Source organism: Calypte anna, chromosome 10 (genome assembly GCF_003957555.1).
Source record: "Calypte anna isolate BGI_N300 chromosome 10, bCalAnn1_v1.p, whole genome shotgun sequence".
In the NCBI taxonomy this organism is placed as follows: Eukaryota; Metazoa; Chordata; class Aves; order Apodiformes; family Trochilidae; genus Calypte; species Calypte anna.
In genome coordinates this window covers 22388525-22412402 of record NC_044256.1, presented here as the reverse complement: position 1 = coordinate 22412402, position 23878 = coordinate 22388525, and the positions used below count along the sequence as shown (strand labels likewise).

The 23878-nt window shown below is 48.5% G+C and overlaps 1 protein-coding gene across 1 annotated transcript in view; it reads left to right on the top strand.

The window, feature by feature from the left end:
- PPP6R2 (protein phosphatase 6 regulatory subunit 2) overlaps positions 1-22998 on the top strand; it is a 72512-nt gene extending 49514 nt beyond the window's left edge. Inside the window, exons 10-23 of the mRNA XM_030456677.1 lie at positions 302-454; positions 1096-1299; positions 1973-2037; positions 6016-6131; positions 7675-7760; positions 8094-8174; positions 8322-8419; positions 11255-11312; positions 13928-14055; positions 15314-15483; positions 17781-17943; positions 18932-19020; positions 19763-19970; positions 22959-22998. Of these exons, the coding sequence (XP_030312537.1) occupies positions 302-454; positions 1096-1299; positions 1973-2037; positions 6016-6131; positions 7675-7760; positions 8094-8174; positions 8322-8419; positions 11255-11312; positions 13928-14055; positions 15314-15483; positions 17781-17943; positions 18932-19020; positions 19763-19970; positions 22959-22998 (1659 nt within the window). The remainder of the gene's footprint in view (positions 1-301; positions 455-1095; positions 1300-1972; positions 2038-6015; positions 6132-7674; positions 7761-8093; positions 8175-8321; positions 8420-11254; positions 11313-13927; positions 14056-15313; positions 15484-17780; positions 17944-18931; positions 19021-19762; positions 19971-22958) is intronic.
- The last annotated feature ends 880 nt before the right edge of the window (positions 22999-23878 follow it).

The window sequence follows — 23878 nt, the reverse complement described above, 5'->3', positions numbered from 1 at the left end:
ATTGAAAGTACAGGGCATTCAAGTAAAAAATCCAGGAGCAGAGATGCTGGGACTGGTGGCTTGTGTAAAGATGTTCAGAGGTGAAGAGAAAGGAACTTCCAGTTAATGGATATTTGAATTTAAATCTTCAGTTTTGGCAGCACAGATCTCAGGAGTGGTCACACAACCCTGTCCTCTGTGTGGGGAGAGGGCTTAGGTTTACCTGCAGAGCTTATTTGTGAAATTATCTCCTTCAGTTGTGCATATCCACACAAGGAGGTGCTGATCTTTGTTGAGGTGTTTATTACCTGTTTCCTGACAGAAAACAGCAATCCTAACTACAATTGGTGTCCTGGAGGAGCCCCTCGGGAACGCTCGTCTTCACGGATCTCGTCTCATAGCTGCTCTGCTTCACACAAACACTCCCAGTATTAATCAGGAACTATGCAGACTCAGTACTATGAATTTATTACTTGTGAGTAACCACACAGTGTGAATGGGAGGGGGTTTGCATTGCACTGGCAACAGTTTTGCTTTCCCTTTCATCTCTCCAGTGTAAGGTAGTTTGTTCCGTGTGTGCCAGCATCCAATTATTTTTCTCATCTGCTGAAAGCAGAGCTCAGGATGGGTTTGGTCACAGAAACACAGCTGCTCAGGAGTCTGAACTGAACCTCCTGCTTCACATTTATTGTTACAGCAGTTCAGTTGTGAGTGTGAAAACCTGGCTGTGGAGAGAGCTTGGGAGTGTGGTGTATCAGTGAGAGCTGAGCTGGGGACAGGGACTTGTGCAGACTGCCACAAAACCTCAGCTGCCTTGCAGACAGTAGAAATTTAGTTAATAGTTTTCCTAATGACTGATCTGGCCACAGGGCAGGTAACATCTTTGCAGTGTGTCTGGGCTGTGTACAAGAGACTTTCCAGGGTGCTCAGTTTATTGGGAGCTACAGATGGTAGCAGAGCAGTCAGCCCCAAGTGGATCCCATGGCAGGTTTGTTCCAGTGGAATGCTGGTTAAACAACCAGTTGGGCAGTGTTCTCATCCCATCTGATTAATACAAATGGGAAGGTGTACCTAGAGTGATTTATTTTGTTCTGGTTCTTTCTCATCTCGTTCCAGGATTTATTTTTTAAATACACGTGGAATAACTTTTTGCATTTCCAAGTGGAATTGTCCATAGCAGCTATTCTCTCCCACTCTGTACAAGAGGTAAAAACTACTACTAATGACACAGAAAACAAAGAAGAGGTGCTGAATGGAAACGTGGCCACAGAGAATGTAGAGACTCCAGAAAACAATACTGAGAATATCATGGTTACTCATGTAAGTCTGGTCCTGTCACCTGAGAGCCTCAGACTCGAGGGTTCAGCCTCCATATCCATGAGCAAGGAGATGTCTGTGCATGTGCAGGGGTGTGGGGTTCACTGGAAGTAACCAGATAAAACTTGGGGCTGTCAGGTCTGGATGGAAGTGTGTTTGCTTTGGTACTTTTGTTTTGACCATCCAGTTACAAAAGAAATACAGCACCCAGCTTATCCAATGGGCTTGTGGACCTGCTTTTATCTATTTGATTGTTTGGTTTTAGTGAAGATCCATATGAACTTTGAACAAAAAAACAACCCCAAAACTGGTAGCCACAACCAGCTCCTTACATTTTAACTCCTACATTGTGGCCCTAGTGATGAAAAGCTTGTGTGGTGTTTGTAAAACAACCACAGTGTTCCTCCTTGCTGCTCATGGGAGGCCCAGCAGCAGGCTGGAGATGGCTGTAGGTGTTGCTCTTTTCCCTGGTTCTTTTGAGAAGGAAAAAAAAAACCAAGAAGAAACTTGAGCTCTTGGGAAAGATAAGTGCTGAACTTTAAGTTCTTGTTCAGTAGGAATGAGGCAACAAACAAAAGCTGTAGTTCAGTGCAGACTTCCTAAGGCATGAGTCTTACTTTGGCAGACTTCTGATATGTTCTTCCTCTCTTTTTTGTTTTTATTTTCTCCCCTTTAGCTGTTCCAGAAGTGCTGCCTGGTGCAAAGGATACTGGATGCCTGGGAAGCCAATGACAAAATCCAGTAAGGGAGTTTGAGCTCAGGAGGCTCTTGTTTCACAGCTCCACGTTTGGGATATTGCCTTTACAGTGTTTGGATCATTAACACTTTAATGGTGTATAAAATAATAGAGATTTCCATTGGGGGTTAGAATTAGGATTATTTGCATGTTCAAAAGCAAATTCACCAGGTAGGCACAGCAGTTGGAAGCAGGATTTTTATTTAAATGCTTCTAACATCTCAACTCAGAATCCACAGTGTGGATCTTCCTTGCATTCTCAGGAGATCACGTAGCACACCCATTACAGAGAACAGTCACTTGGATAAATCTGTTTTCAGTGCCTACTTCTATTCTCCCTAGAGTGAGCAGCTCTTTGGAGGCTGAAGTGGGCAAGTGTTTTTGCCCCAGTTTTGCCTTGCATTTAATATTCCCACTTAATAAACCAGTTGGGCTTCATGCTGATTGCAGAAATACAAGAACTAAAATAAAATCATTTAAAAAAACCCTAAAAGATGTAAAAGTAGAAAGGTTACCTAGGCTTCTGTTTCAGTGTTCATCTAAGTGTTCTGGTCCTCCCTCACTATTTTGAGCTCTTTATGGCTCCAAAGTGCTTTGTAGTCCCACTGTAATTATTTTAGGCTTACTGTCAGACCATAATTGGTGGGTTGGGGTTGGTTTGATTTTTTTTTGTTGTTTGGTTTGGTTTTAGGCTTGGTTCTTTTCCCCTCTTGCAATCCCTTGGGCTGTTGCTAACAAGTTTTGCTGATGGTTTTATTGCACAACTCTCCTCGTGCACAGTTTTGTAGGTAACAAATACCTGTGGTTGCAGCTTAAGAGTTTTCCTAATTAAATTAGATAGGAACTAGAGTTCATACATATTTCATAGCAAACAGATCCAGTCACTGCATTGGAAAGAATTTTAATGGCAAAATACTGAGTTAGCAGAGAGGCATCTGAGCTGGTGTGCTTGAAGTCTGGGTTTATGTGAAGGCTTTTGGGTGTTCTCAGTGAGGAGATGGGGTCAAGTCCCAGGGACAGAGATTCCAAACTGAGAGCTTCATCATCAGGACTGGTGGTTAACGTGTTTTCCTGTTGGATTTCCTCTTGATTTCAGTGGAAGTTCTCCTTAGCTTTACTTATTCTGGCTGTTTCTTGATAAAGGGCTCTGTAAGTGCTAGAACTGAACTTGTAGTGCAGTCCTCTTGATCTGCCCGTGTCATCAGAACTTCAGGTCAGTCTGGGCAGCAGTGTGAGGTGATGAGAAAACACTTTCCAGTCTGCCAGGTTTTTTTTTTTTATCCTCTTCTTATTTGTGTGAGTGTGGTCACCACAGGGTTGGTACCAAATATTGCAGTGTTGAACCAAAGAATCACAGAATCCTAGAATTGGCTGGGTTGGAAGGGACCTCAGAGCTCATCAAGTCCAACCCTTGATCCACTCCCCCCGTGGTTCCCAGCCCATGGCACTCAGTGCCACATCCAGGCTCTTTGGAAATCTCTCCAGACACGGAGAATCCACTACTTCCCTGGGCATTCCAGTGTCTGATCACCCTCTCTGCAAAGAATCCTTTCCTAATATCCAACCTAAACCTCCCCTGGCAGAGCTTCAGCTCTGCCAGGGGAGGTTTAGGTTGGATATTAGGAAAAAATTCTTTAGTCCGAGCCCTCTTATCCCACTGATACCTCCCCGACCCCCCCCTGGCTCCAACCTCCTTTCAGGGAGTTGTAGAGAGTGATGAGGTCTCCCCTGAGCCTCCTCTTCTCCAGCCTCAACACCCCCAGCTCCCTCAGCCCTTCCTCACAGCAATTCTGCTGGATCCCTTCACAGCCTCCTTGCTCTTCTCTGGACCTGCTCCAGCACCTCAAGCTCCTTCCTGAGGGGCTGAGGGGCCCAGAACTGGACACAGGACTCAAGCTGTGGCCTCCTCCCCAGGGGCAGAATCCTCTCCCTGGATCTCTTGGCCACACTCTTCCTCATCCAGGATGCCCTTGGGATTCTTGGCTACCTGGCCACACTGCTGGCTCATGGTCACCTTCCAGGTCCCTTTCTGCCACTCTGGAGCTCCCCATGGGGTTGTTGTGGCCAAAATTCAGGATCCAGCACTTGGAATGTTGAACCTCATCCCCTTGGGGCTACACCTGGCTGCAACCAGGATTCAGGGAGTTGTAGAGAGTGATGAGGTCTCCCCTGAGCCTCCTCTTCTTTAGGCTGAACACCCCCAGCTTCCTCAGCCTCTCCTCATAGGGCCTGTGCTGGATGCCTTCACCAGCCCAGTTGCCTCCTTTGGACCTGCTCCAGCACCTCAAGCTCCTTCCTGAGCTGAGGGGCCCAGAACTGGACACAGGACTCAAGCTGTGGCCTCCCCAGAGCTGAGCACAGGGGCAGAATCCCTTCCCTGGACCTGCTGGCCACGCTGTTCCTGAGCCAGCCCAGGATGCCATTGGCCTTCTTGGCCACCTGGGCACACTGCTGGCTCCTCTTCAGCTTCCTGGCAATCCAAAGCTGAGGTTCCAGCAGCAGCTTCAGGACTGCCCAGCTCAGGAGGAGTTTTGGCCATGTCCTCCCAGTGTGCACAACCCCAGAGACAGAGACATCACCAGGCACTGCTTTTATCACCTGGGATTTTCCAGCAAGCTGAGCTTTGCAGGAGTGCTGAGGAGCAGACGTTGGGCAGAGCTGTAGGACAGGGCTCCAGAACAGAGCTTTGGGCTCAGCACCTCCAGGTTAAAGCCAGAAATGCTGTTTCTGAACATGGTTCTCTCACATTTCTTCCCCCAGTGCTCTGCCACGAGGGTTTACTTTGTTCTTCCCAAATCTCATCAATCCTTTTTTGGATCCTGTGGACAGCAGAATTATTTCAGGCTCTTCATCCCCTTGATTTTTAGAATCATGGAATGATTTGGGTTGGAAGGGACCTCTGAAGGTCCAACCCCCTGCAGTGAGCAGGGACACCCTCAGCTAGTTTGCTTTTTGCTGTCCACTGAAAATTCACAGAAAAGTGACTTTTGGACTCCGAGTTAGCTTTTTCCAGGGTTTGTTTGTTTGTTTGTTTGTTTGTTTGTAAGGGAAATCCTAGTGGGTGTGGATGAGTGTCCTTTGTCCTCCTGAATTCATCTGCTTAGTGCTTCAATTGCAATTAAATCTCCTGGGCTTTTCCAGTAGTAGTGATGTGAATTCCTATTGATGAGAGTTGTCCTCAGTGGGAATGATAACCAGATGATTCATTTCTGTGCTGGGCTTTCCATGTACCCAGTTAGCTTGCTCCTTGTAACTTCAGCTCTACCTGCTGCATTCAGACAGGAAAAAATGCAAAAGGTTCCTCTGTCCCAGGGAGAAACTCATCCCTGTGCTCTGCCTGCCCCAGCCAGCAGTGCTCCTGCTGCTTCCCTGCTCAGGGTGACCCCTGTGGAGCTCACAGGGCACCAGGGGGGAGCTCTGAGTGTGTCTGGGTCATGACAGTGATCCTGACCATCACCTGGGGTTCCTGGTCCTGACCATCTCCAGGGGTTCCTGGTCCTGACCATCCCCAGGGGGTTCCTGGTCCTGACCATCCCCAGGGGTTCCTGGTCCTGACCATCCCCAGGGGTTCCTGGTCCTGACCATCATCTGGGGCTCCTGGTCCTGACCATCACCAGGGGGTTCCTGGTCCTGACCATCCCCAGGGGTTCCTGGTCCTGACCATCATCTGGGGCTCCTGGTCCTGACCATCACCTGGGACTCCTGGTCCTGACCATCTCCAGGGGTTCCTGGTCCTGACCATCTCCAGGGGTTCCTGGTCCTGACCATCACTTTGGGGTTCCTGGTCCTGACCATCTCCAGGGATTCCTGGTCCTGACCATCACTTTGGGGTTCCTGGTCCTGACCATCCCCAGGGGTTCCTGGTCCTGACCATCACTTTGGGGTTCCTGGTCCTGACTATCCCCAGGGGCTCCTGGTCCTGACCATCCCCAGGGGTTCCTGGTGCCTGGCCAAGTGGCTACTGAGTGTTTTCTCTTTTTCAGGGCAGAAGGTGGCATGAGGAGAGGCAACATGGGCCACCTCACCCGGATAGCCAATGCTGTAGTACAGAACATGGAGAAGGGCCCCATGCAGACTCAGATCAGTGAGTTCATTAAAGGTCTGTGTTTCTTTCTCCATTCCTTTTTCTTTCTGCTTCACTAAATAACCCGTGTAGGCATTTTGGAAAAACTTCTGTAGCCTGTATTCTGAGAGGGTCCCTTTTAGGATGCAGATAATTTGTAGTTAAATATCACAGTTTCCCATCATGTAAAAAAAAAGAAAATATCTGGACTAAATTTTGTTGCTCTTCATTTTCACACAATTCCACTGAAATGTCAGAACTTTGCTTTTGCAGCCAGAGGCTGGAAGTATCATTTTTTTGTGCTACAGAATGGTTCTTTTCACCCAGATTTAGGTGTGCACTTAGAGTGCTTATTTCCAGTGGTCTGGGGTGATTTATAAACGGTGTTTCTGCACTTCCTTACTCTTGTACCTGTCCCAGCAGAAGAGACACAGCAGAGTAAATGGTGGCAGAGGCCTCCCAGCTCTGCTTTGCTGGAGATGCTCCTGTTGCCAGGCTCTGTCCAGCACCATCCCTTCAGCAGACTTTACTTTGAGAAGTTCTAGCTGACATTTTTATGTGAGAGGAAAGGAGGTTTTTCCATCTGCATCTGTGAAGGGAAACAATGAGCACAGATGTGAGCTGAGTTTCTGGGTCTGGCATCTAGCAAACGTATCAGGAGGCAATGCAGAAACTTGGTGTGTTGTCACCTCTGTCTGAAAATACTGTGGCAAAGACCAGAAGTTCCACAAGTCACACTTAGTTCTGTCCCATGTTTTACTGTACTGGCTCTGGCTGGGCTCTCCCCTTGTTGAACTTTACTTTAACCCATGAGTTTTTCCCACTTTTGGTCTTCCACTTCTCTGCCCCATCCTGCTGTGGGAGTCAGTGAGCAGCTGGCTGGCTGCTCAGTTCCTGGCTGGGGTCAACCCACCAGAATCCCCATGAAGGAAAAGGGAGGACAAAGGAGGATGGTGCCCCATCCCTGGAGGGGTTTCAGACCCTGGAAATGTGGTGCTGAGGGACATGGGTTAGTGGTGGATTTAGCAGGGCTGGGTTAGTGGTTGGATTCCATGATCTTGAAGGCTTTTTCCAACCACAGTGATTCTATGAAAAAAGTAGAAGTTCACCACATACATGGTGAGTTTTGGAAAGTTTGAAGAATCACAGGACAGAATCATGGAATGGGTTGGGTTGGAAGTGACCTTAAAAATCATTGAGTTCCAGCCCCCCTGCCATGGGCAGGGACATCTCCCACTGGACCAGGCTGCTCAGAATCTCATCCAGCCTGGGCTGGGACACGGCCAGGGATGGGGCAGCCAAGTTGTGAAGTTTTTTGTCTTTAGCCCAGTGTAATTCCACCAGCAGGGTAAGCTTGTTAAGAGCAGTCCCATCTGACTGGTCACCTAATGAGAGGTGTTCCTGTCTCTGCAGAAGCCTTCAGGAACTGATGAGCAAAATCAGAGCACTGATAGGATGTGGGGTCACCTGGCTTCAGGTGTCAGGGGGTGAAGTGACTTGATGGTGCTGGGGTCCTTCCCAACCTGAAAGAGTCTGTGGAAGATTCTGTGATTTCTCATGAGTTGTTGTTGTGTTCCAGAGCTACCTGAAGATTGCAGGGGGAGGTGGGAGAGTTTTGTGGAGGAGACCCTGACAGAAACAAACCGGAGGAACACGGTGGATTTGGTGAGAACTGGGTGGGATGCTGTGCCTGCTGCAGGTGGCTCTGCTGCCTTCTGGGCTACCTTTTAGCTTGAAAAATAAAGGGTTGGGTTTTTTTTTTCCTTTTGCTTGTTTTTATGAAGCAAACTTGCAGGGGCAGAGTGTTTGTGGACAGCACAATCCATAGAAGTTTGTTAAAGAGCAGCAGCCTCATGTGGGTGAACATGTCCAGGTTTCTGAGTTATTAATTGTGGAAGTTTCTGCCCTCTGAGGAGCTCAGGCCTTGGCTGACTGTGTGGAATTAGATGTATTTGAGCTTCCTTTTGCTTGTGCTTATTTTTATTGTATTGTTTTCAGGTCAGCACTCATCATCTGCATTCTTCCAGTGAGGATGAAGACATTGAGAGTGCTTTTCCCAATGAACTTTCTCTCCAGCAGGTGAGTTGCTCACGTGCAGTGGACAATTCCTCAAAGTTCAGCAGTTTTCTGTGATTTCAGTGCTGTTTAGTGTGTGTGTTTTCAGCCAGCTGAGCTGCACATCTCTGGCCACCTCAGTGACAGCTCCCTTTGTGCTCCTTTGCTCAGGCTTTCTCCGAGTACCAGATCCAGCAGATGACAGCAAACTTTGTGGATCAGTTTGGCTTTAATGATGAAGAGTTTGCAGACCAGGATGATAATATCAAGTAAGTTTAAAACACTTCAAGGGGTTTATATGTAGCATTTAAGCCTCTTTGCATCTGATCTTCTTTCCTCTGGTTCCAGTTTTAAAGGAAGCTCCCTGTGTATCTCCTTGGGTTTGAGACAAACAGGAGAGTGACCAGTGGAAAACCTTTTTTTTTTTTCTTTTTTTTGACCTTTTTTTCTTTTTGCCCTGATCTCCAAAGGCAGTTGTAGAACCAGGGAGAAAAGGGCTGCTTCATTCTGAAGAGAAACATTTTTAATAAAACACACAATTACTACCCAGCTATATTCTAAAATAAATGTAATTGCACAGAAGGCAAAGCATTAGAGCTGACTCTGGGCAATCACACAGTGGCATTAAGCCCTTGTTGAAATTAGGAGTAGAAAGAATAGCATTCTGATAAAGTCCACAGAAAATTGAGCCATTTCCTCTCCTGGGAATAAGGAATCTGAGATAAAACAGAGCAAATAACAGTTCTGGGCAGGCAGATGTAGGTGGAATTACTCTGACTTGCTGAATGCAGTGTTCAGAAGTGATGCTGCTTTTAGAGCAGAACTGCAGTAATCTAATTAAAACTGCAGCTCATCTTTTCACCTGAAAAACTGCAGCTAAGGAAATTACTGGGACTGTAATTACCCTGCTTGTCCATCATGGGTAAGAAACTGGAAACCATGGAGTATTTACACTTACTGCCAGGAGGATGTTCCAGGAGGACACCCAGCATGTCCCCTGCTCATCTCTTCTGCCTCTTCACTTCCATCTTGTCTCAAGCAGAGGAAATATTTGTCATCCAAGGTGAGGGGGAGAGAGGTGACAGGACCTGCTGGACGTTATGTCCTGGGGCTGATGCTCACAGCTTGGGGAATGTTGGGTTTCAGAGACCTGCAGGATCCTGGAATGCTGACAGAAACTGGAAGGTTTTAGCCCAGAAAGCTCTGGGCATGCCACAGTGTTCTGACTCTGGCTGCTCCAGATCTGATGTCCTGAGGATGCTTCTGCTGGTTCTGCTCAGATCCTGTTTTTAGCAGCTGCTGGGCCCATGAAATCCCTTCACTGAAATGAGTGTGGGAAAAGCTTGGCTGCTTCAGGGCTGCTTCCAGGTGTGAATCACAGAATGGGAATCAAGGTAGAGTTAGAAGGTCATAAGATCCTTAGGGTCTTAGCAATTCTGTTAAAGTGTCTGCCAAGTAGCTGGGAGCTGTGTTCTAACAAAGATTTTGGAGTCTTTATTTCCCTTTTTTTTTTTCTTTTTCTTTTTTTTCTTTCCCTGAGCAGTATAGATGCCCAGAACATTAATAAGGCAAAAAAAGAAAAAATCCAGACTAGAATAAGATTTAAACTTAAAATAAATCCCATAGTTGTACACTTTAAAAAAAGTAAAATACTCTTTTAAGGACAGCAGGAAATACTGAAGTTCTGAGCAGGTGGGCAGAGGGGAAGAAGCAACTTCTGAGGAGCTGCTGGGGGCAGCTGATGTCCCTTGTGCAAATTAACATGAAACTGAACAAAATCTGGAACTGAGATGTGCCAGCCTTCTCTGGGTTGATATGCTGTATGATAATATACTGTAAAACTGCTCTGCCTTGGATATTCTGAGCCTGCTGCCTGTCCTTTCCAGCAGCTGAGAACTGATGCAGATCTCAGTTTGGATATTTCAGACATATCCATCACATGTGGATGTCCTGGTGATGTGCACGACAGTACTTCTTGCTAACTCAGTGGTTGTTTTACATGGTGACAGTTTTATTTTCTTTTAAAGATGCACAGATAGGGGGAACAAATCCTGGCAGAGCTGGGAGGTTGGAGTTTGCTGGGAGGATGGAGTTTGCTGGGAGGTTGGAGTTTGCTGGGAGGATGGAGTTTGCTGGGAGGATGGAGTTTGCTGGGAGGTTGGAGTTTGCTGGGAGGTTGGAGTTTGCTGGGAGGATGGAGTTTGCTGGGAGGGTGGAGTTTGCTGGGAGGTTGGAGTTTGCTGGGAGGATGGAGTTTGCTGGGAGGATGGAGTTTGCTGGGAGGATGGAGTTTGCTGGGAGGTTGGAGTTTGCTGGGAGGATGGAGTTTGCTGGGAGGTTGGAGTTTGCTGGGAGGTTGGAGTTTGCTGGGAGGATGGAGTTTGCTGGGAGGTTGGAGTTTGCTGGTCTGCAGCACCCTCTGCTGTTCTGACAGCACTCCTAGGGCCCAGCCAGGAATTGGGTTTATTTACCAACCTTTGCAGTGTTCTGTCTGTGAATGCCCTGGGGGTGCTGAGCCCCCTGAGGGTCCCTGAGGGTCCTTTCCTGGGGTTCTGTGGCAGCAGACAGGGACAGACCCCACTGCCTCATTCTGGGACCCACTCTGCAGGGTTTGGGTCTGTCCAAGTCTTGTGCTGAGGAACCCAGTGGAATTGTTGGGTGAACACAGGACTGGAATCCTGGAGCAGTTGGGTGCAGCTCCTTCTCTTACCAGTTAATTATGAACTGGGTTGTTTGTTTGGGGTTTTTTCAGCAATATTTGGTTCAGCTAGAGAGACTTTCATGGTCCCCAGGTACCACAAGAGCTGCAAAATACCAGCCAGACATTGCCATGAAGCTTCAAAATGCCAGCAAGATGATGACAAAGGTTGTTCACTGAGGTGGTGAATCAAGACCTAAGTGTGAAAACCCTACCTGGTTTTTTCAAATATTTGCAAATGCAAAATGATCTTCCCTCCCAAAGCCAGGAGAAGGCTGCAGAAGGCACTGAGTGGTCTCAGACACTGTCTCCATGGTTTGCTGTCCTCTCCCTCTCTCCTGGGGCTGCAGAATTCCTCTCCTGCTCTGTGCCATCACTGACATTTCTTTTCTTTCACTTTCTGCAGTGCTCCCTTTGACAGGATTGCAGAGATCAACTTCAACATCGATGCTGATGATGACAGTGTAAGTGGGTATTTGGGGATATTTTGTAGGACAGATTCCAGCAGCTTGGTTCTCATTGTTCTCATTCAGATTATCTGTTATCATTTGGCAAGGAAAAAACCATTTGGTAAGTTATTTTGGTAAATGAAACCTGAGCTGTAGCTGAGCCATTCCAGGAGCTCAGGGCACTACATGTACCCGTGGAGAATCTCCCTGGGTTGTGGTGTTGGGGGTCTTCAGAACTTGTATTCTCTGGAGGAATCTTTCTCTGCAGTGAGTCTGTTGTCTTCATATTCACTTTGATAGTTTTGGCATACACAGACTAGGAAAAAATTCAAAGAGAGAGGACTGAGTTTCTTTAAAGTATAAATATATTTATGTTGTGTGCTGCCTTTTTTGTTTCATGCACCTAAATCAGCACTCACTGGGCAAGCTGGACACTGGCTTAAAGAGCTGATTCCAAGAGCATCTCCTGACCAAAGCTGATTTTAGTCAATACTAAGACTTAGGTTTCCCTAGTCTTAAAATACTTCCTTTTTCACACAAGCAGTACTATAAGGAGTATTTTATTCTCTCTTCTGTCTGCTCTGGGCAGTGCTCTCTAGACACAAAGAATTTGTTTTCCTTTTGAACCTGCCAGCTGAGCTTGCAGCCACCAAGAGCTCTTTGTCCACTCATCTTCACTTGTTTTTTCTCCTGAGCAGGCAGTTTTTGGTGTGAGGGAATTCTAATGCAGCAGCTGGAAGTCTCAACTTGGTCTTTTAATAGAGGAATCCCAGAGAGTTCAGAGGCAGAGCAGTCCTGTCCGTGCAGGAATGCCTCCCTGTACCCATGTCTGGACTCTGTCCTTTCCAGGGTGTTTGGTTTCTTACTTGATCACAGAATTGTTCTGGTTGGAGAAGACCTTTAAGATGGTGGAGTTCAAATAACACAACTCCCCCAAGTCTGCTGCTAGCCCATGGCCCTGAGATTAGACTCTTGGAATCTTTCAGGTTGGAAAAACCCCTTGGGATCACGGGCTCCAACCACCATCCCTACTCTGCAAAGTTCTCCCCTAAACCACATCCCCCAACACCACATCTGAACACCCCCAGGGATGGTGACTCCACCACCTCCCTGGACAACCCATCCCACTGTCTCACCACTCTTGCTGTGAAATTTTTTTCCTGATGTCCAGTCTGAACCTCCCTGCTGCAGGTTGAGTCCTTTCCCTCTTGTTCTGTCACTGATTTCCCGTGAGGTGAGACCAGCACCAGCCTCTCCACAATGTCCTTGCAGGTAGTTACAGAGCCCTGAGGTCTCCCCTCAGCCTCCTCTTCCTCAAGCTGACCAGTCCCCTTCCCTCAATCATTCTGCATCAGATTTATTCCCCAGACCCTTCCCCAGCCTCGTTGCCCTCACTGCAGCCCCTCCAGATCTCTGTTCTACTGAGGGGCTCAGACCTGGACACAGAACTCAAGGGGTGACCCCACCAGTGCTGAGTCCAGGGGGACAGTCACCTCCCTGCTTCTGCTGGCCACACTGTTCCTAACACAAGCCAGGATCCCGTTGGCTTTCTTAGCCACCCAGGCACACTGCTGGCCCATCTTCAGCCCCTTGGCAGTCAGAACCCCAGCACCACCACATCCCCAGGGTCTGAGACCCCCCCAGGGATGATGGGGACTCCAGCCCTGCCCTGGGCAGCCTGGGCCAGGCCCTGACAACCCTTTCCAGGCAGAAATTCTTCCCCAGCTCCAACCTAAACCTCCCCTGGCACAACTTGAGGTGTGCCAAAAGTTCCTCTTGTCCCATCCCTTGTTCCTTGGGAGCAGAGCCCGACCCCCCCTGGCTCCAACCTCCTCTCAGGGGGTTGCAGAGAGCCACAAGGTCTCCCCTCAGCCTCCTCTGCTCCAGGATCAACACCCCCAGGGCCCTCAGCTGCTCCTCACAACTTCTCCAGACCTTCTCTTTGCTCTCCAGACCTTCTCCATCTTCTCCAGACCCTCCTCCTTCATCTCCATCCCTTCTCCTTGCTCTCCAGACCCTTCTTCTCACTCTCCAAACCTTCTCCTTCCTCTCCAACCCCTTCTCCATCTTCTCCAGAACCTACTCCTTACTTTCCAGACCTTCTCCTTACTCTCCAGCTCCTCCTCCATCTTTTCCAGCCCCTTCTCCATCTTCTCCAGCCTCTCCTCCTCACTCTCCATCCCTTCTCCTTGCTCTCCAGCCCCTTCCCCAGCTCCATTCCCTTCTCTGGACACTCTCCAGCCCCTCAATCTCCTTCTGCTCCTGAGGGGCCCAGAACTGACCCCAGGATTGGGGGTGCAGCCTCAGCAGTGCCCAGCACAGGGGATGATCCCTGCCCTGCTCCTGCTGCCCACCCCACTGCTGGTCCCAGCCAGGATGCTGGTGGCCACCTTGGCTACCTGGGCACACACTGACCTGTCCTGAGCTTGCTGCTCCTGAACACTTTGTGCTGTTATTACTTTTCCACAGCTGAACATGGTTTGTCACACACCTTGGGATGGAAGGTGAAGGAAATGCAGACACCTTCATGGTTTCAGTTGTGTACAGGTGCTGTTCTGTGAAATATCACTGATGTTCTTGTTTCTGTCTCTGAGGAATGAATGGAATTTGGTTTCCTTTTACTATTGTAGCCCAATGCTTCCCTCTTTGAAGCCTGCTGCAACGAGAGGATCCAGCAGTTCGATGACAATGAGGAGGAAGAAGATATCTGGGAAGAGAAGGAGATCACCTATGCAACCCAAGTGAAATCAAGAACACGGTAAGATGAAAGCAGAAGTTTGATGATACATTTACCCCCCACAAATGCTGTGGAACTGCACATTTCAGTTAAGTGCATGTTTAATAGTTTGTTACTTATTAAGGGAACCTCCAGGAAGGCTGCAGAGGGACTTTTCAGAAGAGTGTCCAGTGCTAGGAGAAGGGGAAATGGTTTGAAAGTGCAGGAGAAGAGGTTCAGCCTGGAGCTTAGGAAGAAGTTCTTCAGGAGGAGGGTGCTGAGACTCTGGAACAGATTGCCCAGAGAAGCTGTGGCTGCCCCCTCCCTGGAGGGGTTCAGGGCCAGGCTGGATGAGGCTTGGAGCACCCTGGGCTGGATGAGAGGTGTCCCTGGGCATGGCAGGGGGGCTGGAGGGGATGAGCTCTGAGGTCCGTTCCCACCTCAGCCATTCTGTGATTCTGTGGTTCATGTGCTGTGAGGCCTTTTTCTGACATAAGCCAGAGTCACACTTCTGCAAAAAGAGGTGTCCTGGATGTGAAACCAGGCTCCAGTGTGAGGGAATGCACTGGTGATGGGAACCCTCATTGCCCACCCTCTCATTGAAGATAGTTTTAAAGCTCCACCCTTAGTTTGGAATCTTTCAAACTTCCTTTTTTCCTCATATTTGAAGAGGAGGAGCTTGAAAGCATTTTAAGTCTGAGGACAGTCCACAGAATGTTCTTCTTGGTGTCAGCAGAAGGAAAGGGATGTTTTGGGTGTGAAGCAGTGACCTCCCCTGCTGCATCTCTGCCACTGCAAACCATCTCCTGTTCCTCATCCTTTTGACACAGCCAGTTACCAGATTAAGTTCCTCCTGTGGCTCTGTGTCTGAAAATATGATCAAATGAGACAGGGGAAATGGCCAAGACCTTTGTGTTTCTGTCCATCAATAACTGGGTTGTCATCTTGATGCCCAGGACTGATCCCACCCGGGTGTTCCCCTCCTCTGCTGCTCTTTTGCCCGCTCAGATCAGTCTCCAGCCCGAGTGTGTCACTGCAACCCATTTCCCATTAAAACCCTGCAGATGCATTTTGACAAGGAAAGCTCTTGGGGACGTTGGTGGAAGTATCCAGAGCAGTGCCTGCTGTTCCCTGTCTGAGCTCTCCGTCTCTTGGGGAAATAATCCCTGCAGAAGGTGTTCTGCATCTCCTGGTCACGGCACCGTTTGGGTTTCCTCCCCGGGGCAGGGAGGAGGTAGGTGAGGGATGAACTGGCTGCTGTGAAAGGTTTTTATTTTTCATTCTGAGTTTTTCCATTTAGATTTGGAGCGTCTCAGACCTCAGAGAGTTCTTCCAAAAGTGATCTTGAGAATGGGGATCATGATGGCAGCGTGGACTCTGAAGAAGAGGAGGAAACGGAGCAGCAGCCGCCTCCTTCCTCAGCAAGCAAGAGTAATACCCCTGAGCAGAAAGACTCTGACTCCTCTGAAGGTAAAACCAGCACCACCCCTCCTTTGAAATGGGGACTGGGACTTCTCTGCACATTGCTGGGTTTCTGTGGCTGGTCTGTAATTACAGAATCAAAAAATCATGGAATCCTTTTGGTTGGAAAAACCCTCCAAGATCCTCAGCTCCACCCACCAGCCCAGCACCACCATGCCCACTAAACCATGTCCTCAAGTGCCACATACACACAGTTTTGAACCCTTCCAAGGATGGTGACTCCACCACTGCCCTGGGCAGCCCGGGCCAGGGCCTGACCAGCCTTTCAGTAAAGAAATTTTTCCTGATACCCAATCTAAACCAATTTATTTCCACCTTTGTGGATGAGAAATGTGAAATCTCAGTCTTCATATTTTTATCTCTGAAATGTGAGATTGAGTCCTGCCCAGGTTCTGTAGAGCAGCAAGGAGCTGCTTCAGCTGTGCTTAGACAGCCACCCAGGTGCAAGTACAAGAGAAATACTATTGTAGTGTTGTGTTGTGTAAGTCTTGTGGTAGTAATAGGAGAAGGCATTAGTGGAGGATTATGACATGAACTCCTTACATTAGATCATAAAAGTTTTACTCAGCCCCTTGCCAAGTATCTCCCTGCTCTGTGTATTTTCCTGTTCTGCCTAATTGCCTGCTTGGCTTCACTTGGCAATTACAGACCCATTTGTACCAGTGCCAGGGGCAGACACTGCTGCAGAGGGACCCATTTCCCAGCTCACGGTGCAAATGGTGCTGTGGAGGTTCTGAGACTCCCAGTGCTGCCAGCAGAGCAAATCCAGTCAGCCCAAATAAAGGGACAGAAAGGGGAATGGTTGTTCCCTGTTTGGTGCAAACATTTTCAGTTTTAAAACACTGCATTTTTGAGGTGATGTCTGTGGACTCCTAAGCGTGAGCCCAGTGCACATTAATTCCAGTGATCAGCTCTCCACACCCAGTGGTAGTGCCAGGTTTCAAAAGCAGTGTGAGCAGCAGGGCAGGGAGGGGATTGTCCCCTCTGCTCCCCCCTGGGGTAAAGCTGTGTCCAGCTCTGGGGTCCCCAGCAGCAGAAGGACACGGAGCTGTTGGAGCCAGTGCAGAGGAGGCCCTGGAGCTGCTGGGAGGGCTGGAGCAGCTCTGCTCTGGAGCCAGGCTGAGAGAGTTGGGGGTGTTGAGGCTGGAGAAGAGAAGGCTGCAATGGGGAGACCTTAGAGCACCTTCCAGTGCCCAGGAAAAGAGTCTCTGCCCCATCCCTGGCAGTGTTCAAAGCCAGGTTGGATGGGGCTTGGAGCAATCTGGGAGGGAGGTGTCCCTGCCCATGGCAGGGGGGTTGGAATGATCTGAGCTTTCAGTTCTCTTCCAAGCCAACCCATTCCAGGATTCTATTTCTTGGGGAGGGAGGGAGGGAGAAATGGTTTGGGGTGAGGGTGCTGAGCCCCTGGGTGCCCAGGTTGCCCCCAGAAGCTGTGGCTGCCCCATCCCTGGAGGTGTTGAAGGTTGGATGGGGCTTGGAGCCCCCTGGGCTGGGGGAGGGGTCCCTGCCCATGGCAGGGGGGGCACTGGGGGGTCTTTAAGGTCCTTTCCAAACCAAACCATTCTATAGTTTCAGTTCTTACTGAGAAAACACAGTGTGAACACCCCAGATGACAACCTGTGGATACCCTACAGCAGTTCAGTTGCCCTTCTAGAGACTTTGGTTCCACTTGTATTTCACTTGTAGCCTCAGTGGGTGTCTGCTGGCAGTTTTGTTCCATGCAGATCAGTTTGCATAAAGCACCTCTGCAATGCTTTTTCTTGAGGAAAGGTAATGGAAAATGCTTTTAAAAACCATGTGATTTGTAAGCAGTATGTTTTATTGATCAAGGAGTAGGCTGGGAGTATAAAAACATCACAGTCTTAGTTTTGCTCAGGATCACTCCTGTTATCTCAAACATTTTTAATCTGTATGTGAATTCCTTGCCTGTAATTGCCAAGATTAAGCAGTCAGTGAGCTGAAATGCTTGACAGCCCTGGCACTTGGCTTTTCAGGAAACTCAGGTTCTTGGAGTTCAGCTGAAATTACTGGCTCAGAGAAGGAAGAAATCTGAAATGTCATTTTTCTGAACTGATGCTTCTCACCTCTGGCTGCCACTTGTGTTTAGCACAGAGGGATTCCCAGGCTGCTGGTCTGTAAGTGGTGGGACAAGCAGCTTCCTGGAGACTTGTGGAGTCCCTCTGGATGGTCTTGTGTTGTCTCTGGGATCACTTTGGAGTGTTATTGGGGTGGCCAAAGAGTCTGAAAACTCAGAGGGGTTCCATCCCTTGGTTGTGTGTCCCCAGGGGCTGGGTGGACAGCTGTGTTTGAGCCCGTCAGCTCCAAGCCCCCCACGCCCTGTGTTGCCATGGATGTTGGATCAAGTGTCTGGGATTCAGCAGCCCCAGAGAACCCCACGCCAGAGGAGAAAGGATGGGCAAAGTTTACAGACTTCCAGCCCTTCTGCTGGTAAGGAGCAACTTCCTTCAGTTTCCTTGTAACTTCTGGATGGATGAGATTGGAGATCTGGTTTGCTGGCATGCATTGACTGCAGTCTTCTTCCTTCTCCTTCTCCTTCTCCTTTTCCTTCTCCTTTTCCTTCTCCTTTTCCTTCTCCTTTTCCTTCTCCTTCTCCTTCTCCTTCTCCTTCTCCTTCTCCTTCTCCTTCTCCTTCTCCTTCTCCTTCTCCTTCTCCTTCTCCTTCTCCTTCTCCTTCTCCTTCTCCTTCTCCTTCTCCTTCTCCTTCTCCTTCTCCTTCTCCTTCTCCTTCTCCTTCTCCTTCTCCTTCTCCTTCTCCTTCTCCTTCTCCTTCTCCTTCTCCTTCTCCTTCTCCTTCTCCTTCTCCTCCTTCTCCTCCTTCTCCTCCTTCTCCTCCTTCTCCTCCTTCTCCTTCTCCTTCTCCTTCTCCTTCTCCTTCTCCTTCTCCTTCTCCTTCTCCTTCTCCTTCTCCTTCTCCTTCTCCTTCTCCTTCTCCTTCTCCTTCTCCTTCTCCTTCTCCTTCTCCTTCTCCTTCTCCTTCTCCTTCTCCTTCTCCTTCTCCTTCTCCTTCTCCTTCTCCTTCTCCTTCTCCTTCTCCTTCTCCTTCTCCTTCTCCTCCTTCTCCTCCTTCTCCTCCTTCTTCTCCTTCTCCTTCTCCTTCTCCTTCTCCTTCTCCTTCTCCTTCTCCTTCTCCTTCTCCTTCTCCTTCGTTTTTTTAATCTTGTCTGGGTCTTCTGGGTCAGGGCTTTGTCCTTCCCTTTGCCTTCCAGTGTTTCTGGCTGTCTTACCACACAGAAATGCTTTGTGCACCATCACTGCTGCTACACTGGGACTATAAAATAATTAGTAAGTTTTTTAGAAGTTAAAATATTTATGTAGAGAAAGAGTAAGCCCTAATAGTTTCTTCTCCTGAGGGAATGTAGAAGCACAACCAGAGTGTCTGAACTTCACTCTTAAGGTTTTTTCCCTTTTACTTCAGCTCAGAGTCAGGCCCACGGTGCAGTTCTCCAGCTGACACAGAAAGCAACGTTTCAGATGGAAGCTCAAAGCAGAGTCAAGACAAAAACTGTAAGTGAGAATGTTGTGAGACAAACCAGATGGTTTCTTTAAGCTGTTTGAAGCTCTGCATGCAAACCAAGCCTGCCAGGGAGAGCTTCCCTCCAGTGTCATTTGCCTGACCTTACTTTTCATACAGTGATTAACCTCTGGAAATTATAACTCAGAAATCCTGGGTGTTTGTTGGGATAATATCATTCAGAAAGAAGAGGATGACATTTAAGTTAGTGACAGCTGATGCCACAGGGACAATTGAAGTCCTGTTTTAACTGTCTGCTTGATTACAAAGTCACTGGGAAGGCTGGGTCAGTGCCCCTGTTGGTAATTGTGCCTGCCCAGTTGGTTGGCTCACTCTGATCCATTCCCTCCTCCTTTGGGTAGAGCAAAGTGTCACTGCTTTAATTACCCCACAGCAAGTTCTCAGAGCTGGGTGACAGTCACCAGAGACCCAGGGACTGCCTGAACCCTCTGTTCAGAGCTGGCAACACTCAGCAAGTGAATAAATCTCATAAATCTCCTCTGCTGTGTGCATGAGCCACAGCCATGAGGTGGCAAGTGGAGAATGTGATTACTGGGGTTGGATTTCTTTGTTCCCCTTCTTGCAAACCAGTAACCCTGCACAGAAACTGTCACCCCAGAACTGGCAGAAGCTGCAGCTGCTCTGTTGTACAGCAGCCTGCTTACTCAGGGCCTGCCTGGGGAGCTGTTCCTGGGCTTTTGTTAATTTTTCCCTGTGGATGCTTTGCTCTCCCAGCCAGCACTGCCTCTCCCTGCGTCTGGAATGTCTGTGTCACCAGGAAGGCCCCACTGGTGGCCTCAGACAGCAGCTCCTCGGGGGGCTCCGACAGCGAGGAGGAGGAGGAGAAGGCTGATACTGTCACAGAAACCATCAGCACAGGCTCGGGCCAGGAAACCATCAAGCTGACCATGGATGCTAAGAAGGAGAAAGCTGTTTTCACCAGGTGAGGAAGGGATCTCCCTGGGTTGGGCTCCTGCTCTGCATTTAGCCCTGTCTGTCACTGGGGTTCCTCTGTGAGTGTGTCTTACAGCTTTCTTCTCACAGGGCTTTTGTGTAAAGCAAGTATTGATAACAGGTTTATTTGAAGAGTGATTTGTGGCTCATTTTAGCCACTGAGCCATGTCCAGAAGCATTGCCAGCCTGGCTGCAGAGAGCTGGGCCTGGGCAGGGATGTCAGGTCAGATTGTGCAGAGTCCCAGACTGGTCTCAGACTTTAAATCCCCCCCAGTGCCACCCCTGCCATGGTCAGGGACCCCTCCCCCAGCCCAGGGGGCTCCAAGCCCCATCCAGCCTTCAACACCTCCAGGGATGGGGCAGCCACAGCTTCTGGGGGCAACCTGGGCACCCAGGGGCTCAGCACCCTCATAGTGAAGAATTTCCTCCTAAGATCCAATCTCAGTCTCCCCTCTTCTGGTTCCTTCATGGAATGAATGGCTTCATTCCCCCTTATCCTATCACTATGTGCCCTTAAAAAAAAAGTCAAGAGCAAAGGAGTGGAGCAAAGCCTCACGTGATGGACAGTGCAAGGTCTGACCTGGAACCAGTGTGTAGTCTTGCAGGGGAAGATGGAAATGACTCAGGCAGTTGTTTCCCACAAAAAGTGGAAAGTATTACATTCTAGACAATGATTGAAAACTGCAGAATGTCAGGAATAGATACAGAGAGCCTGAGATGTGTTGCTTCTGGGCAGTGGTTTGGTTGGAATGGCTTGTGCTCAGATCTGTTCTGCTCTGGTCACTGGAGAGGGGAAGCTGTTTTTTGCAATCTCTCATTTTGGTCCATCCAGAATTATTGCCCAGTTTTAGGATACTTGGGTTTTTTTCCTCATACTCCTTCCAAGTAGGTAGGGTATGATTTAACCAGTTGAAGTCCCTGGATTTTGTGCAGCTGGCTCAGGAACAGGTATTGATATTTTATAGTACTGTGGTTATCTGATGGTGAGCATGAGCTGCTTGGCATCTGTGTGTCCTCCAGCAGCTACCTCCTGGCTAAAAAGCAGTGGTTTAGGAAACAAGTAGGATCACAGAAGCAGCTGGAATTATGGGGGGCAGTTAACCAGAGTTTGGTTGAGCACAGCTCTGATTTGGGTTTTTAATAACCTGACTCTGTTTTATTTTTGATGTCCACCTCACGTGGCCTTTACTCTTCACACTTGGAATGAGTGAGCTGCCTGAGCTGCCTCTGCTTGTCCTGCTGGCAGCTGGGAAGCTGTTTTGATAAATGGAGTTTGTTGGCAGAGGGTGGCATGGCCAAGGGGATTGGCTTCACCAACTGTGCAAGACTGAATTATCCCACCTGCTGTGCTAAAACCAGCTAAAAACATCTCCTTCCCCAGCTGTCATTGCACGTGGAGGGTGTCTGATTAAATCCACTGGAGCTAAACCCAGCTCTGCCCCAGATGTTGTTCTGAACCCATAGTGCTGGCAGAAGAGTGGCTCTGCCCATGGCCCTGTGTCCCAGCCCCCAGCAGCAGTGGAAATCTCACTTGCTGTGCTCTGATCTCTTCCTTCCAGAGCAGCCAGGGGATTTGTTTCCTGGTTTGGCTGGTGGGGTGTTGTGGGCTTTGCTGCTGTCTCAGGCAGTGTGATTTGCAGTGGGGTTTTCTCTCTAAAACAAGAGCACGTGCAGTGAGGCCAGGGCTGCCAGAACCTGTGGGTTTTGCACAACTCCAGGCCTACAGAAATAATTCCATTTTGGCAAAGGAAATAAATACTTGGATAACCACAGTCTCCACTTTAGAGGTGTCTGTAGCTTTCCACAGCTCCTAACTGTGGCCAGAAATCAAAAGAGCAGCTGTGGGAAGACAGAAATCTGTTGCATAGGTGGTGATTTCAGGTGTTCCAGGGCTGCTCAGTGCCAGGTCTCTCCCAGGGGATGAATTCCCATGCCAGTGGGAACAGGCATGAGCATGGGAACCTGCTGCTATCCTGGTATTTGCTCTCCTGAACCAATCTGGTGGAACTGATGCAGTTAAGCTCAAACAGGCAGTAGTGAATATATGAATTCCTTACCACATTCCATGGTGGTTCCAAGGAAATGAACTGTACTAAATCAGATTGAATCTCTGGTTCCTGAGGACTTTCTACAATCACTTGCCCAGAAGTGCTAAACTGTCACCAAACCACATTCTGATTTTGGTAGAAACTTCCTTTTTCCCCTCCCTGCAGGACAGGAACCTGCACTGGAGACCTCAGATGCTCTTTGAGATACCTGAGAGCTGCAGGTCCTGCCATCACCAGGGGCATGACAGCTCCAGATGTTCCAGCACACACCTCCAGATGTTACAGCACGTGCCTCTGATGCCCTCCCCTTCATCACTTCCCTGCTGATGCCTCTGCCTGCCCTAAAACTCTGCCACGTTTTGATGTGTTTGTGATTCCCTTGGCAGGGTGTCCCTCGTGCTGCTGCAGGGAGCAGTGACTGAAACATCATGCACAGAGAAGGTGTTGCACTTCTATCTAGCTGCCTTCTCTACTCTGAGTGGATTTAGCAAACTTCCTTTCCCATCTCTAATTCTATGTGGGAGATTTTTGTGGGAAAAAAGAAAAAAAAAAAAGGGTAGTTTTGCAGTGAAGAGCTTCCAGTCTTGCCAAACCTTGCTTTTTGAGAACCTCAGAACGTGTCTGTTAGCCTGGAGAAAGATGCTTTTTTTGCAGTGTATCAAATGTGCTGCATTTTTTTCTGTATTGATCTGAATTCCATGTGGGAAATGCCATGTTCAGTGACTCTGCTCTTGGATTCTGCCTGTAAGACATTCCTGCATATTCTCCTGGCAGGAGCACAGCAGGAACACAGCTTGAGGATACGTTTGCAAAGTTAACTTTTGTCTGTTTTTTTCAGCAATCTTTACTCTTTTCTTTTCTTTTTTATTTTTTCTTCTTCCTTCCTGCCTCTCTTGCTGCCTTTCTCTCTTGCTGTGGGTATTGCTCAGAGTATTTAGACCTGCAGTCAGAGGGTACGTATGGCTGTGACCTTCTCAGGGTTCCAAACATCCACCTGACAAGTAGTTGCTCCCATTAGTTACTGGCTGAAAAAACCAAAACAAACCAAGCTGTAGGACCATTGGACTGGGTGATCTCATCTTTACACAACCACCTACAGCAAATCCCTAGAAATTCTGATTGGAAAACCTGTTTTTGAGGCTTTGTGCAGTGTAAGTACACACACAGCTGAGCCATCAAAACCCAAACAGGGGATTCAGGAGCTTCAGGCTTCGTGTCCTTGAGCTTCTGCCCTTCCACCTCTTGGTGAGCTCTTCCTGCAAAGAGGATTTTTTTCATTTTTTGTATAGCTTTAAAAGGGAAGTTGATCCCCTGGTCAGGACCCCTTTAGGAAAGCCTCACTGACCCCCCTTGGCCAAGGCAGAGGCTCCTGGGCTGCTGCCCGGGTGTGCTGGGGTGGTGGTCAAGTCTCCTGAGATGTTCTTGACACAGCACTAACAAACACTTCAGTTGTTTGCTTTTAATATGCCATAAAGCAATGGCTGGTGTGTTTTCCAGAGGCTGCTTTTTGTTCTTTCTTTTAACAAAACCTTCCTTTCTCCCAGCATTTGCTTTCTGTTTTAAACCATGGGGCTTTATTTTCTAGAATCCATCCATTGAAACGACTTTTCCCAGTCACTGTGCAAGCTGGCAAGACTTTGCTCTAATTCCTGAATGAGAGCAGAGGCAAAAAAAGAAAAATTCACTGTAATGGGCATGTCAGAGTGTTTCATTTGAAGAGGAGTGTGTCAAACAGAGATGAACAGGAGATGCTCTCCTGGCCTCAGGAGATGCAGCCCAGCCTGCAGCCTCCAGACACCAAAGGCTTTCAGCACTATAAGCTATTTTAAAATAGTTGTCATTACAACAC